Source organism: Cervus elaphus, chromosome 3 (assembly GCF_910594005.1).
Source record: "Cervus elaphus chromosome 3, mCerEla1.1, whole genome shotgun sequence".
Classification (NCBI taxonomy): domain Eukaryota; kingdom Metazoa; phylum Chordata; class Mammalia; order Artiodactyla; family Cervidae; genus Cervus; species Cervus elaphus.
The window spans coordinates 18693681-18707605 of record NC_057817.1 but is presented as its reverse complement, the minus strand read 5'-3'; the positions used below and the strand labels follow the sequence as shown (position 1 = coordinate 18707605).

At 39.8% G+C, this 13925-nt stretch overlaps 1 protein-coding gene across 2 annotated transcripts in view; it reads left to right on the top strand.

Annotated features, from left to right (window-relative positions):
• The window catches only part of KITLG (KIT ligand), a 97123-nt gene that overhangs the window by 31158 nt on the left and 52040 nt on the right, over positions 1-13925 (top strand). For both annotated transcript variants that reach the window (XM_043880830.1, XM_043880828.1), the window contains exon 2: positions 8460-8573. In XM_043880830.1, coding sequence (XP_043736765.1) covers positions 8460-8573 — 114 coding nt within the window. The remainder of the gene's footprint in view (positions 1-8459; positions 8574-13925) is intronic.

Here is a 13925-nt window from a genome sequence, read left to right as displayed (position 1 = left end):
CATTTTCCTCCACCCCCCTAGCCACCTTTCTGTTCTACTCTTTGTTACTATGAGTTCAACATTTTTTTTTTTTTTTGATTCCACATATACGTGAGATCATATGATATTTGTCTTTCTGTATCTGGCTTATTTCATTTAGTCTTTCCTTTATTTGATGAGAATGAATCATCAAAGGAAAGCAAAGTTTAATATTTCTAGTCACTGTTTAGGAAATCAGGGAAGTATGTGTACTATATATTAGAATAATTTCTGCATAGAATAATATGGAAAAAAATACTTTTTAAAGAAGTAAGCTCCTCATTTCAACCCTCTCCCAAAAATACTGATAGGGAGGTATTACTACTGCTGTGCAGAATGCTCAATACATTCTACCCTGACTGCTCCTCCGTCCTAATCTTTAGTTATGCCTGAGTGAATGATTGACTTTTATGAAAGATGAATACTCATCAGTAGCAAAGTACATGACCCTTGACGAACATGAGTGTGAACTGCATGGGTCCACTTATATGTGGATATTTTTCAATAGTAAATACTGAGGCACTACACAGTCTCAGATTGGTTGAATCCCTGGGTGCTGAGGAGCCAGGGATAGGGTGGGCTGACTATAAATTACACATGGATGACTGCTGCATTGCTCAAGGGCCACTGTACATGCAATATCAAATTACAATTTCAGTGTCACAGCTTTAACATAGTGCTTCATGAAATATGTTTCCCAGAGATACTTGTTTTTTATTTTTTTAATTTATTTTATTGAAGTACAGTTGTTTTACTATGTTGTGTTAATTTCCAGTGTGCAGCAAAGTGATTCAGTTACACTCATACATTCTTTTTCATGTTTTTTTTTCCATTATAGTTTATCCCAGGATATTGAATATAGTTCTTTGTGCTATAGAGTAGGATCTTGTTTATTCATCCTATGTATGATAGATTGCACCTGCTAATCCCAAACTTCCACTCATTCCTTCCCCACCTCCCCTCACCTTTGGCCACAACTACTATGTCTGTGGGTCTGTTTCGGTTTCATAGGTAAGTTCATTTGTGTTGTATTTTAGATTCCAGATGTAAGTGATATCATATGGTGTTTGGCTTTCTCTGACTTACTTCGCTTAGTATGATAATCTCTAGGTCTACTCATGTTGTTTAAATGGCATTGTTTCATTCTATTTTATGGCTAGTATGCCTTTCCATACATGTATCACATCTTTACCTGTTTATCTGTTGATGGACATAGGTTGTTTCCATAGCTGGGCTATTGTAAATCGTGGTACAGTGAACACTGGGATGCCCGTATCTTTTCCAATTATAGTTTTCTCATGATATATGTTCAAGAGTGGGATTGTGGGATCATCTGGAAAATGTATCTTTAGTTTTTTTGAAGATTCTCCATACTGTTTTCCATACTGGCTGCACCAATTTACATTCTCTCAGGAATATTGGAGTGTATTAACAGATTTAAGTTTAGTCCTACCCAAATAGACTCTAATAAATTGAGCAAAGTCATCTTTACAGGTGTTTGTATATAGTTGGCAAAGTCATCGTTACAGATTTTTGTATATAGTTGATCCAGAAGAAATTGCTGCCCTGGTGAAATTACTTTGCAATTGTTATAGAAGTCTGTATTAATATATATTTTTAAACCATCAAAAACATATAAAATTATAAAATTAAAAGTTCTGAAAAATGTAAAATACTCAGCTTTGAGTTGGAAACAAGCTTGTCTTCATATGTATTATATTTAAATAATTATTGAAGTCTTTGAGAGATGGTGTCAGAGTCCTCATCAATGATGTAACAGCTTCCTGGGAGTGTTATGAGTATGAGATGGTGAAGAGGACAGGATTTCAAACTGGACACACTTGAGTTTTCATTCTGGTCTCACCACAAAGTGAAAGTGAAAGTCACTCAGTAGTGTCCGACTCTTTGTGACCCTATGGACTATACAGTCAATGGGATTCTCCAGGCCAGAATACTGGAGTGGGTAGCCTATCCCTTCTCCAGGGGATCTTCCTGACCCAGGAATCAAACCAGGATCTCCTGGATTGCAGTCAGATTCTTTACCAGCTTAGCTGTCAGGGAAGCCCTCACCATGTAGAAGTCACTGAATTTCTCTTTATCTTGGTTTCTTCATCTTCAAAATTAAGATAGATAAATCTTAAATTTTGTCTGTGATCAGTTGGACAAAATGTTTGGTACCCAGTAAATATTCAGTAAGTGAAAGCTGTGTTCACTGATGTTCAGAAAGCGGCAGCATTTGTGCACACATTCAGACATCCTGCCTGGTGGTACTGATGACCTACGGTATATACTCGATTCAGGGCCAGGCCCTCTCTTTGAGGCCTGGCTCTCACCCCCTCCTGTCCTCAGGAGCATTGCTCCAATGTACCTTTCTTCTGATCTACAGTGCCAGTTGTATCTCCTTCTGGATTATCCCCATGGGTATACAGACATCCTGGTATTTCTACCATCTTACAAATAAAAGTCTCCCCCCCCATCCCAAACTAATTCTTCACCAACTACATTCTCACTTTGTTTTTATTTCCTTGGTCATTTATTTATTTGCTGTTCTTTGAAAGACACCTCTTTTTAAAAAGTTATCTGTATGTACTGTTTCCAATCGCTCACCCCTCACTCTCAAATCCACTCCTCGCTGGCCTTTTCCAAACCGTTTCAATAAAAATGCTCTTGTTAATGTCACCAGTGACCTCTGTGCTGCTAAATTCAGTGATCAGTTCTCAGTCCTTATCTTCCTTGATCTATTATGAGTATTTGATGTAGTTCATAGTTTGACCTCCTTAAGGTACTTTTACTTTTTCTGTTTTTTTTTTTTTTTCAGCTTGGGTTCCTCCTCCTCCTCCTCCAGTGGCTCTCTCTCAGGCTCCTTTGTATGTTCTAAATCTTTTTCCAGACCTCTTAGGGTTGGAGCACCATAGGACCCAGTTATTTGTTCCTTTTTCTATTTGTATTCACTCCTTTGATGGTCTTGTCCACTCTTGTGCTTAAAATTCCATTTATGTATCAAAGGGTGTCGTATTTTTATATCCAGCCCAAACTACCCTCCTCAATCCAGATTCAAATATCCTGACCTGCTTTCATCACTGGGATATCTCAAAGACATCTCAAACTGAGGACATTCAAAACTTTACTCCTGATCTGACCCCCCAAACCTTCTCTACCCCTCAGTCAGCCCCATATTGATAACTTGATGGCAACACTGTCCATTTAGTTGCTCAGACCAGAATCCTTGGACTCATCCTTGACTCTGAGCTAACCACCTCAAGCAGTACTCTGCGACAATCCTTTCTTGCTTGGATTACAGCAGTATCCCCAAATTGGTCTTCCTGTTTCTATTCTTACCACAGCAATCAGAAGTGATCTTTTTTAAATTTTTGTTTTAGGGGAAGAATTTATATTTTTAGAGCAGTTCATAGCAAAATTGAAGGTACAGAGGCTTCCCCAATGCCCCTTACCCCCACACACGCAGGGCCTCCCCCATTGTCAATAATCTCCCACCAGAGTGGTGCATTTGTTACAGCTGATGGACTTATATTGATACACCTTAATCACCCAGAGCCCATAGTCTATGCTAGGGTTTACTCTTGGTGGTGTATCTCCTGTGAGTTTAAACAAACATATAATTATATGTATTTACAATTATCATACAGAGTACTTTCACTGCACTAGGAATCCTCTGTGCTCTGTCTGTGGGCTTCCCAGGTGGCTGAGTGGTAAAAGGAAAATCTGCCTACTAATGCAAGAGACATGAATTCAATCCCTGGGTTGGGAAGATCTCCTGGAGAAGAAAATGGCAGCCCACGCCAGTATCCTTGCCTGGAGAATCCCATGGACAGAGCAGCCTGGTGGGCTACAGTCCATAGGGTCGCACAGAGCCGGCCACAGCTGAGCACACACGCATGCATGCCCTGTCTGTGCATGCCTCCCGCTCCAACCCCTGGCAACACGGATCTTTTTACTGTTTGCATAGTTTTGCCCTTTCTGGAATGACAGAGGAGTTGGAATCAAATGGTGTAGAGCCTTTTCATATTGGCTTCTTCACTTTGTAATATGCATTTATTTCCTCTATGTCTTTTCATGGCTTCATAGCTCATTTCTTTTTAGTGCTGAGTAAAAGTCCATTGCCCAGATATACCACAGTTTATTCATCTGTTCACCTGCTGAAGGACATTCTGGTTGTTTCCAAGTTTTGGCAGTTTTGAATAAGCTGCTATAGAAATCAGTAAGCAGTATATATCAGTAAGATATATATTTTCAGCTCCTTGGGACAGGACCAAGGAGCATGATTGCTGGATCATATGGTAAGTGTATGTTCAGTTTTGTAAGAAACAACCAGTTTTTTTTTTTACTATTGTTGTATAATATCTCATCTGGCTCCTATGCTCAAAATCCTGCAACTAATCCCACTTGGTTCACAGTAAATGTCAAAAATCCAGATGAGTATAAAAGACCCTACATGATCTGACCTGTTCTGTTTGACATCATCTTCTTCATTGCTCCCTGCTTTAATCTCACATGCATGTGTGTATGCTAAGTTGCTTCAGTCCTGTTCAACTCTTTGCAACCCTGTGGGCTGTAGCCCTCCCAGCTCCTCTGTCCATGGGATTCTCCAGGCAAGAATACTGGAGTGGGTTGCCATGCCCGTCTTCAGGGGATCTTCCCAACTTAGGGATAGAACCCAAGTCTCTTGTCTCCTGCCCTGGCAGGTGGGTTCTTGACCACTAGCACCACCCGAGAAGCCCTGCTTTCTTCTTGCTCTTCCTTAAATAAAGCAGGTTCCTTAAATCAATGAGTATGCATTTCTTTTATAATGGCAGGGGGAGATACACTTGCTAAAAATTGTCAGGGCAGTGACATTCCAAGTAGGTTTTTTCTCTATTCTCCAAGCGTTTGGTAATGATAATATATTACTTTTATAATAAAATATCTTGAAGGATTCCATTGAAAACAACAAAATAGACCTTAGGGACTTAGCAGTAGCTTCTCTTTCTCTGTCTATAATACTCTCCTACAGACATCTGCATGGATAATTTCCTTAGCGCCCTCTAATCTTTGATAAAACATTGCCTTCCCAATGGGGCCCCACCAAAAAAGTATTCTTTTTGCAGTCATTTCATATTGCAGTCTCTGGGGAAAGAGAGGTGGAGTTAATAGCTGGTAGTGTGGCCTTTTCTCTAGATTCAGAGATGCCTGGGGATTTGACCTCTCTACCTTCCTCTTTGTATCAAGAACTCAAGCACCTGATAGGAGTAGACCTAACCTTCACCCAAGAGAATCGTGCTGAAGTTACTAGGGAGCAGAACAATCACCAGTATGCACGTTATTGTGGAGACTGGTGGGAGTAGCTATACTGGAGAATGAGTGGCATGTCCCTGATGCGGCTGCTCAACTAGAGACGTAAGCCTGAGAAGTGGGCCTGCCCAGCCCGCATTGTGAATCGTTGCCACGTATCCCAAGGGTGTAGTGGTATGTGCACATTAGAGGTGGAGCAGGAGTCATCATGAGTTCTACCCTGTGGTGCGTGCTGCTTGTCACCTCTCCTGTTTCCTTTCTCAAAGCTCAGGAGTACACTTGATGCTGGGCGAGGCCTCCAGTGCCTCATGAGTGTAACCGTCACCTGGAACCTAAGACCCTGCTGCTAGTAGAGAAGAGTGGGCAATATCATCCCAGTCCCTCTACTGAGATCCAATGTTTCTCTTTTCATGGCACACTTTTGACATACTATATAATCTGGTTATTTACCAGTTTTATTGGTTATAGTCTGCCTTCTCTCACTAGAAGCTAAGCTTCATGAGGACAGGGATTTCTTCTTTTTCTTTTTTTTTTTACTAATATATCCCCAGCATCTAGAACAGTGCCCAGCACACAGTAGCACTGGGTGCTTAATAAATATTTGCTGAATGAATGAGTGAACAAATGCTTGTGGAGTGTTTCTTCAGTGTCAGGTATAAGACATGGTAAAGAGAAATCAACAGAATTTCTGCCCTTGTATTTCTCTTTTTTTTCATTCAGTCTTACTGAGATATAATTGACATATACCCTATATAAGTTGTACACCTTAGTGATTTGACTTACATACATCATGCAGTGATGACCGTATTAAGATTAGTGAACATCTGTCATCTCATATAGATACAAAATTAAAGAAGCAGAATTTTTTTTTTCCTTGTGATAAGAACTCTTGGCATTTACTCTCAAACAGCCTTCATATATAACATAGAGCAGTGTTAATTATATTTATCATGTTATACACTACATCCCTAGTAGTGATTTATCTTTTGACTGAAAGTTGGTACCTTTTGATCACCTTTATCAAATTCCCCCTCCCTCATCCCTGTGCCTTTACATTTCTTACAGCCTAGAATATGAATAAGGTTATTAGAGATTGGCCCTTTATAGAGATCCTTAGGGAAGATTCCAAAGTCAGATCATGAAAGAGGGTGTTGGAGAAATATATTTCGAGGGAGGGTTAGATTTTAGCAGTGACAGTATGAGAGAAACTTTGAGTTTAAGCATTGTATTTACATACATGAAGGGAGACTCTTAGAGGAGATGTTATGTGTTGGGATTGTCCAAAAAGCAGAATCCCCCAAACAAATCATTTACACCAGCGGTCCCCAACCTTTTCAGCACCAGGGCCCAATTTCATGGAAGACAGTTTTTCCACGGGCCGGGGTAGAGATGGGGATGGTTTTGGGATGACTCAAGCATATTACATGTATTGTGCATGTTATTTCTATTATTTATTACTCAGCTTCTCTTCAGATCATCAGGCATTAGATCCCAGAGGTTAGGGACCCCTGATGTACACAATTTAGTCTTTATTTTGGCCCAAGGGAGAAAAGCAGGATCCCACCAAACTCAAAGTAGCCTTAAACAAAATTAAGCAGGATTTACTGTTAATGATTACCTATGATCATCTATGTAATCATAGATTACAATGGTAAAACAATGAAGGGATTTTAGTTTTGTTTACACTACATTATTATCTATGTAGGTAGCATTGTAGTCTTAGAAATTTTAGTAAATGATAATTGTAACTTGGTCCAGTATAATATCTATTAAGCTGGCAGATATTAACTGAAAATAATAATTCAGTTCCACTTAATACATGGCTGGTTACATAATAAGCAGGAAAGATTTCTAGCCATGTGCAGATGGGCCTTTGTGTAATTTTAAGATGCCATAGATGAATGTTAACTCATAAAAGAATTCTCACATTTTAAAATATCATCACATCTCCATGCCTTTGCTCCTGTTGTTTATTTTTCCTGGAATGCTCATCCCTTCTCTGTCAACTCTTGCAAATTCCTCCTCTGTCCACCAGAATCCAGTTGGAGTCACATATTTTCTGTGGCTTTTCTTGGCACTGCCTTTCTGCCACGAATTCTCTCCCTTAAGATTAATTGATTAATTGCTTCCTCCTCTGGGTTCCCAAAACATTTATCACAGGGTGTGGGTGTTACTTAGTTCCCTGAATCTGCAGTTCAGGGGAGTCTTAACACCTTTGTTCCTCTGGCTGGCTCGGTCTCTGTCTCATACAAGTTCGATAAATAGTTATCAAATTTGAAGCATTAGACTCTTTTTTAACCTTGATCACTGATTCATCCACCAAATATTTAGCAAGAGCTTTTTATATTCCAGGTGCTGTTATGTCTTATAAAGATACTGAGGGGGAAAAAAATAGATGCCCCAATTTTTAGAAATATAAAACAGAGTAATAAGAAAAAGTAAGCCATGCATAAAAGTAACTATTTAACATGATTGAAAGAGTTATTTGGAAAGAGAGGTAGTGTGTGTGTGTGTGTGTGTGTGATTACTTCATGCTGGTGTTCAAAAATGTCTTCTCATTGACTAAGAAAATATTTTTCCTTGTTAAATTGCTAAAAAAATTGTGATTCAAAACAATGATTCTTTTGATGTCTCACAAGTTAGATTAAATTCTTTCCTAGATCTAAATATCTCTCCCTCACTTTAACTGGGTGTTCTAGTAGGTTATTGGGTTAAAGCAATGCTCAGAGTTTTGCTGTTACTTGCCAAACAGTCTACATTTAAAGTAGAGAAAAATTTTTTTGGTGCCTTAAGGCACAAATTTTATACATTCCCTAGTTTTTAGAAAATAGCTTAAGTGATAAATTCTTTTCGTGTTGCTACAAGTTCATTTCTAATTGCCATTGGGAAATTGCCCATAGACAGCTTTTGACAAAAGTTAATGATACTATCATTGAAATGAAAAATCCAAACTGTATTTTAACTGAGAATTTTTAAGAAATTTGGTTAGCATAGTTTGTGTGTAAGGCATTTAACTATATTTAAGCCAGTAGCATTAAAAGAAAAAAAAAATTCTTTTTTCCACATTAAGGCAGAAAATGTTAGTTGTTAATAGTTTGAGTGATTATGGATATTTATTGATGGTCACCAGCATTTTTTCTCTTTCCATTTAGACTTGGATTATCACTTGCATTTATCTTCAACTGCTCCTATTTAATCCTCTCGTCCACACTCAAGGGATCTGCGGGAGCCGTGTGACTGATGATGTGAAAGACGTTACAAAATTGGTAAGGAATGCTTTCAATTGCTCTGACTCTTGTACTTTTTGAAAAAGATTTCCTTTTTTTCTTGACCCAGATTAGTGTCTTTCAGAGATCAGGAGAGATGTCACTGAGTTGTCCTGAAGGGTTTGTAGAGAGCAGGTCAGGAGATATTTACGGTCACGGAGCATCTTGGTAAAGTTGGCCCGCCGCGCCTCCCTTGGGGGACTGTTTCCTTGCTGGTCTCTTCGTGGCCTTTGCAGGCGGTGAAGGACACTGGTGGGTGCTTTGTCTGCTGATGGGTGAGCACTAGCTTGTTCCCCATTATCTCATGTTTCATTTTCCCTCCACATGTCTTCCTGCTCTTCTCTAAAGAGCCTAACAAAAGGAGATCTGAGCGGCTCATGCTCCCCTTTCCAGCTGCTCTAAGACTCCGTTACATGCGGGTGGGTGTTTGCCCCTCAGTAAGCACAGTTGGAGTCATTTGTTGCCCAAACGTTGACCAGACACATCTCCCACATCCATCCCGTCGTAACCCTTCCCTCAGCAAGAGCTGCTTTTCACTAGTGCCCTTGGTCACTGCTGGCTTCATGCCACGCTTCTCTTAAGATGCAGAGCGCAGAGAGGGAGGCGGTAACACAGCCTCTGAGATGGACTCCTCCCGACCCTCAGGATCTCGTGGCAACTGTGCGCGTTCATTTGAGCTACGTTGTGTGCTTTTGGAATGAGCACAGTTTGAAAAAGCCGTTTTGTAAGTTCCTGGTTTAAAGGAGCCCAGTGGCACTCAGTTATTTGAATATTGTTTAGAGGGCAGAGTGATGTGAGAATAGGAAAGAAATGAGGTTGTATGTAAAAAAGAAAAGAAAGTATATTTGTTGAGATATTTATCTTCCCCAACTTGATATGCATTTCCTGGTGTATATGTTGTTATTTTGGGTTCATAGCCAAACTTCAAAACAGAAGTTTAATGTTACGATCTGAGTTTCACTTAGCTTAGTCTCAATGCAGAATTAAGAATATACACATCCATGCACACACATACACACACCATGCAGATTTCTTTGGATACCTACAAAGTCCAGGCTTACAAATATTCTCTGGTGTAGTATCTGAAGGTGTATCAACCTGTTTTATTGGAGGGACTGGTGATCCAAGCAGTATAACATTTGCCTTCTAAATGCCCAGCTGGGTTTAAGGATGGGCTGGGGGAAGTACTTCTTTCAAAACATAGATCATGATCCTTTTCCTCAAGTTGCTTGTTAGTTTGTGAGCCAAGGGACTACACTAAGAAGAAAATGTTTATATTCAAAATTTGGTATGCGTCAAAGGCCCTCATGAAATGTTTGTTCAATGAATGAAGAAAGGATGTGCATCATCAAAGGATGTGTACACATCAAAGGATGTGTACAGCATCAAAATTATCTGTTCATGAAGGTCACAGGGGTCTGGGCCCCACTGTGCAAACGGGTCTGAGGAAGGGTTCTAGGCATCTACATTTAAAAGATGTTCCTTAAAGGAGATTGAGGAACCATTGCTTTAGATGGTTTATGCTGTCAAAGTTTAGAGACCAAAATATTGTGCCCTTACTTTAACCTCATTTCTTATTATGACTAGTATTTTTTTCTTTTTTTTTTTTTTATGATGACTAGTTTTATCTATGTTGTATCAGTTCAGTCGTGTCCAACTCTTTGTGACCCCCTGACCTGCAGTACACCAGGCTTCCCTGTCCATCACCAACTCCCGGAGCTTGCTCAAATTCACGTCCATCGAGTCAGTGATGCCATCCAAATATCTCATCCTCTGTTGTCACCTTCTCCTCCTGCCTTCAATCTTTACCAGCATCAGGGTCTTTTCTAAGAAGTCAGTTCTTTGCCTCAGGTGGCCAAAGTATTGGAATTGCAGCTTCACCATCAGTCCTTCCTGTGAATATCCAGGACTGATTTCCTTTAGGATGGACTGGTTGGATCGCCTTGCAGTCCAAGAAGGGACTCTCAAGAGTCTTCTCCAACACCACCGTTCAAAAGCATCAATTCTTTAACGCTCAGCTTTCTTTATGGTCCAACTCTCACATCCATACATGACTACTGGAAAAACCATAGCTTTTTCTGTGTTGTATGGGTTTACATATATGTTAGATTAAATGAGTCTCCAAAATAGACTTAAAGTAGGTCACAACTGGGAAATTAACAACTCTTATGGGGCTGTTTGTGGAACCATGGAGCTACAATGAGCAGGGGAGATCGGAAGTAGTCCTAGGCATTTAATTTCAAATATGTGGGCAAGGAGTCACAGATGGAAGGTGATGGTGTATCTGACCACAGGCTGAGAATATCCAAAATTAAAGTAGCATTTAAGAAAAATTACTTGTAGTCAGTATTTTTTTGCTGTTTGAAGAATATTACTTAATGAGCCCCACTTCCTGTGAAATGTCAAATCGATATTTTCAAGTGGCATAAGTAGGTATTATAAGCACCTTCCAAGATTTTCTGTTCTTGTCTTTAACCATCTGCTTATTTTCACTCTGTTACCTATCAGTTGATACAGCAAAAAATGCAAGAAACTTTGAGAAAGAAATGCCTGGAAAGAGATACTTATTAACAGTAAAATATTAATATAATTCCTTTCCCCAGGGGCAAAGGTAAAAATCATTAAACTGAAAAAAGTCTTTTTTCTCCCTTCCAGCAACTGACTCAGAGGGGAATTTTTTAATTTCAAGAGTTGATCTAAATGAAATTAGTGTGTTTACTTCAGATTATTGGGGGGAAAAGTCAAGTTAATAACAAAAAAGGATTTAGAAGATCACTTCTGATTGAATAAAGACCTACTTAATGCACAGCCATTATTTCATAGAGTAGGAAATTGAAAGATATAAAATAATCCCTGGTCTCAGAGTGTTTATAATCTAGTTTGGGGCTAAGCCATCTCTATGAATATATGAAAGCAGATCACTAATCCCACAATAACCACATGAAAATGGATGCCATTTAAAAGGCTTTCTGGTAAAGTATGGGATCCAACTGGTACTAATTTTTTGGTTAGAATGGATTTTAGCATCTGACAGACCTGCTCTTTGACCTTAGATAAGAAACTATCTTTCTAAAGCTCAGTTCTTACTTCCCAATTTTGTGGTGTAGATTAAATAAGAGAATGTGTGTGTATGTATTACATATATATATATATAACCACAGTTATTGTAACATAATCTCTCTGTGCCTCAGTTTCCTCATCATTATAATAGATTAATAGCACAACAGGGGCTGGCAGTGGAAAGTCGTCTCACAGCCTGTAGTTGGCCCTCTACACGTAAGGCTCCTCCCTTGCTGTGGTTTTTGCACCCACGGATTCAACAACGGTGGATTGTGTAGTAGTGTACTACTATTGAAAAAAAAATAGGAGTATGAGTAGACTCATAAAATTTAAACACGTGTTGTTCAAGGATCTACTGTACTTAACCTCATAGAGTGATTTTAAAGATTAAATAAAAGAGCGGTGCTAGGAACATCGCAAGCGCTTGCTAAATGTTGTGTTTGTGATGGTAGTATAGGGCTCCTCTGGTGGCTCAGTCGTAAAGAGTCTCTCATTGCAAGAGACTGGGTTTGATCCCTGGGTCGGGAAGATCCCCTGGAGGAGGACATGGCAACCCACTCCAGTGTTCTTGCCTGGGTAATCCCATGGACAGAGGAGCCTGGTGAGCTACAGCCCAGGGTCACAAAGAGTTGGACATACTTAGCGACTGAGGGCAGAATGGTAGTGTGATGGTAGTGATGTTTGTGGGGTTGTAGGATACTGGAGCTGAATTTAGGGAATTTAGAATTTCATAAATAGGAAAACTGAGATCCCTGAGTGGTGAAGTCCAGCTCCTGGTCCCATTACCTGTGTTGTCTTCTAGGACAGTGGTTTTCAGACTGGCTTTAAGAGACTACCCAGCAGCTCTGCTTTTATTGATGTGTCTGGGTTTTCTAAATAAGACTTGGGTGGAACAAAGAATTGAGCTTCTGGAAAAATGGTTGTGAATCACGTCTCTAAACCGGAACCATCCAGTCACAATCTCTGAGGGTCCTTATGAAAAGTATAGCCATCAGGGCCCTGCCTCAAAAATAATGGATTGCAGCTCATGGAGATGAGATGTAGGAAACTTAATGTGTGGGGCTGGCATCCCAGGTGATAGTCATTTGCACAGGTCAGGACTGCTGAGGTCATAATATTATACTTAGAATTGGGGTTGTTTCCATATTTGAAAAGAAGTGGCGTCCCCATCCTTAGCCTAAAACTCATTGATTTTTGGGGACATGAGTGACTTTTCTGTTTTATGGCTACAGATAACCACAGCCTCTCTCTGGAGAACAGTGGAGCAGAAAAGCATCTTGAAGTAGGTCAGGCTTACTGGGGTGTTTCATACGAGCTCTGCTGTTACCCAGCTGTGTGCCTTTGGACAAGTAAATCTCTGAACCTTTCTAGGATTCAACTTTTGGTTTTGAAAATGAGGAATTAGGACATGATCAGTAGTTCTTAATTTAGAATTCATAAACTTTCAAACTCTTTCAAATGAAATTCCAAATTATGCTTGCTGTGTGCCTTATGTGTTTCTGGTGGTGATGGTTTATTTGCTAAGTCGTGTCTGACTCTTATGATCCCATGGTCTGTGCCCACCAGGGTCCTCTGCCTATGGGATTATCCAGGCAGGAATACTGGAGTGGGTTGTCATTTCCTTCTCCAGGGGATCTTCCCGACCCAGGAGTTGAACCCGGGTCTCCTGCGTTGCAGGCAGATGATTTACTAACTGAGCTACGAGGGAAGCCCTATGTGTGTTTCTAAGAATGTGTGTAACTTTTCATTTGCTTCCCAGAGAAGTCTGTAACCCTCCCCCCAAAAAGATAAGAACTACCAAATTGGATTACTTGGGAGGTGCTTTTTAGCCCTGAGATTCTTTTATTCCATAGTCCTACTTCTTCAGATTGTACATGTTGGAATAATCCAGTTATGCCTTGACTAAAGGAGGTTATATCAGATTGGATTTACTTGCTTTGAAGGCATAACATTTGTACATTTTATCTGAGAAAAAGAAAGTGGGTTGAGAATACTTTTTTACCCTTTGCTCATTGTAATTTATTCAACTAAAGTCATTCCTTTGCCAGTGCTGCCAGTTCCGCCTTTGCTGTATGTGGCAACTTGCACTCTGCCCACAAACCTTGTTTGTTTGCTTGGGGTGACTCCCATGTCACAGAAGCACATGGTTTGTGACTTTAGTGTCATTTTCTTTTTAATTTCTCCTTGGATGTTTTGTACTACACCTATAGTCCCCATGGTTTCCATTTGACATCCTTCTGACATGTTTACTCAGCATAATAGTCATCTATTTACAGAACATTTTGCTTTGTT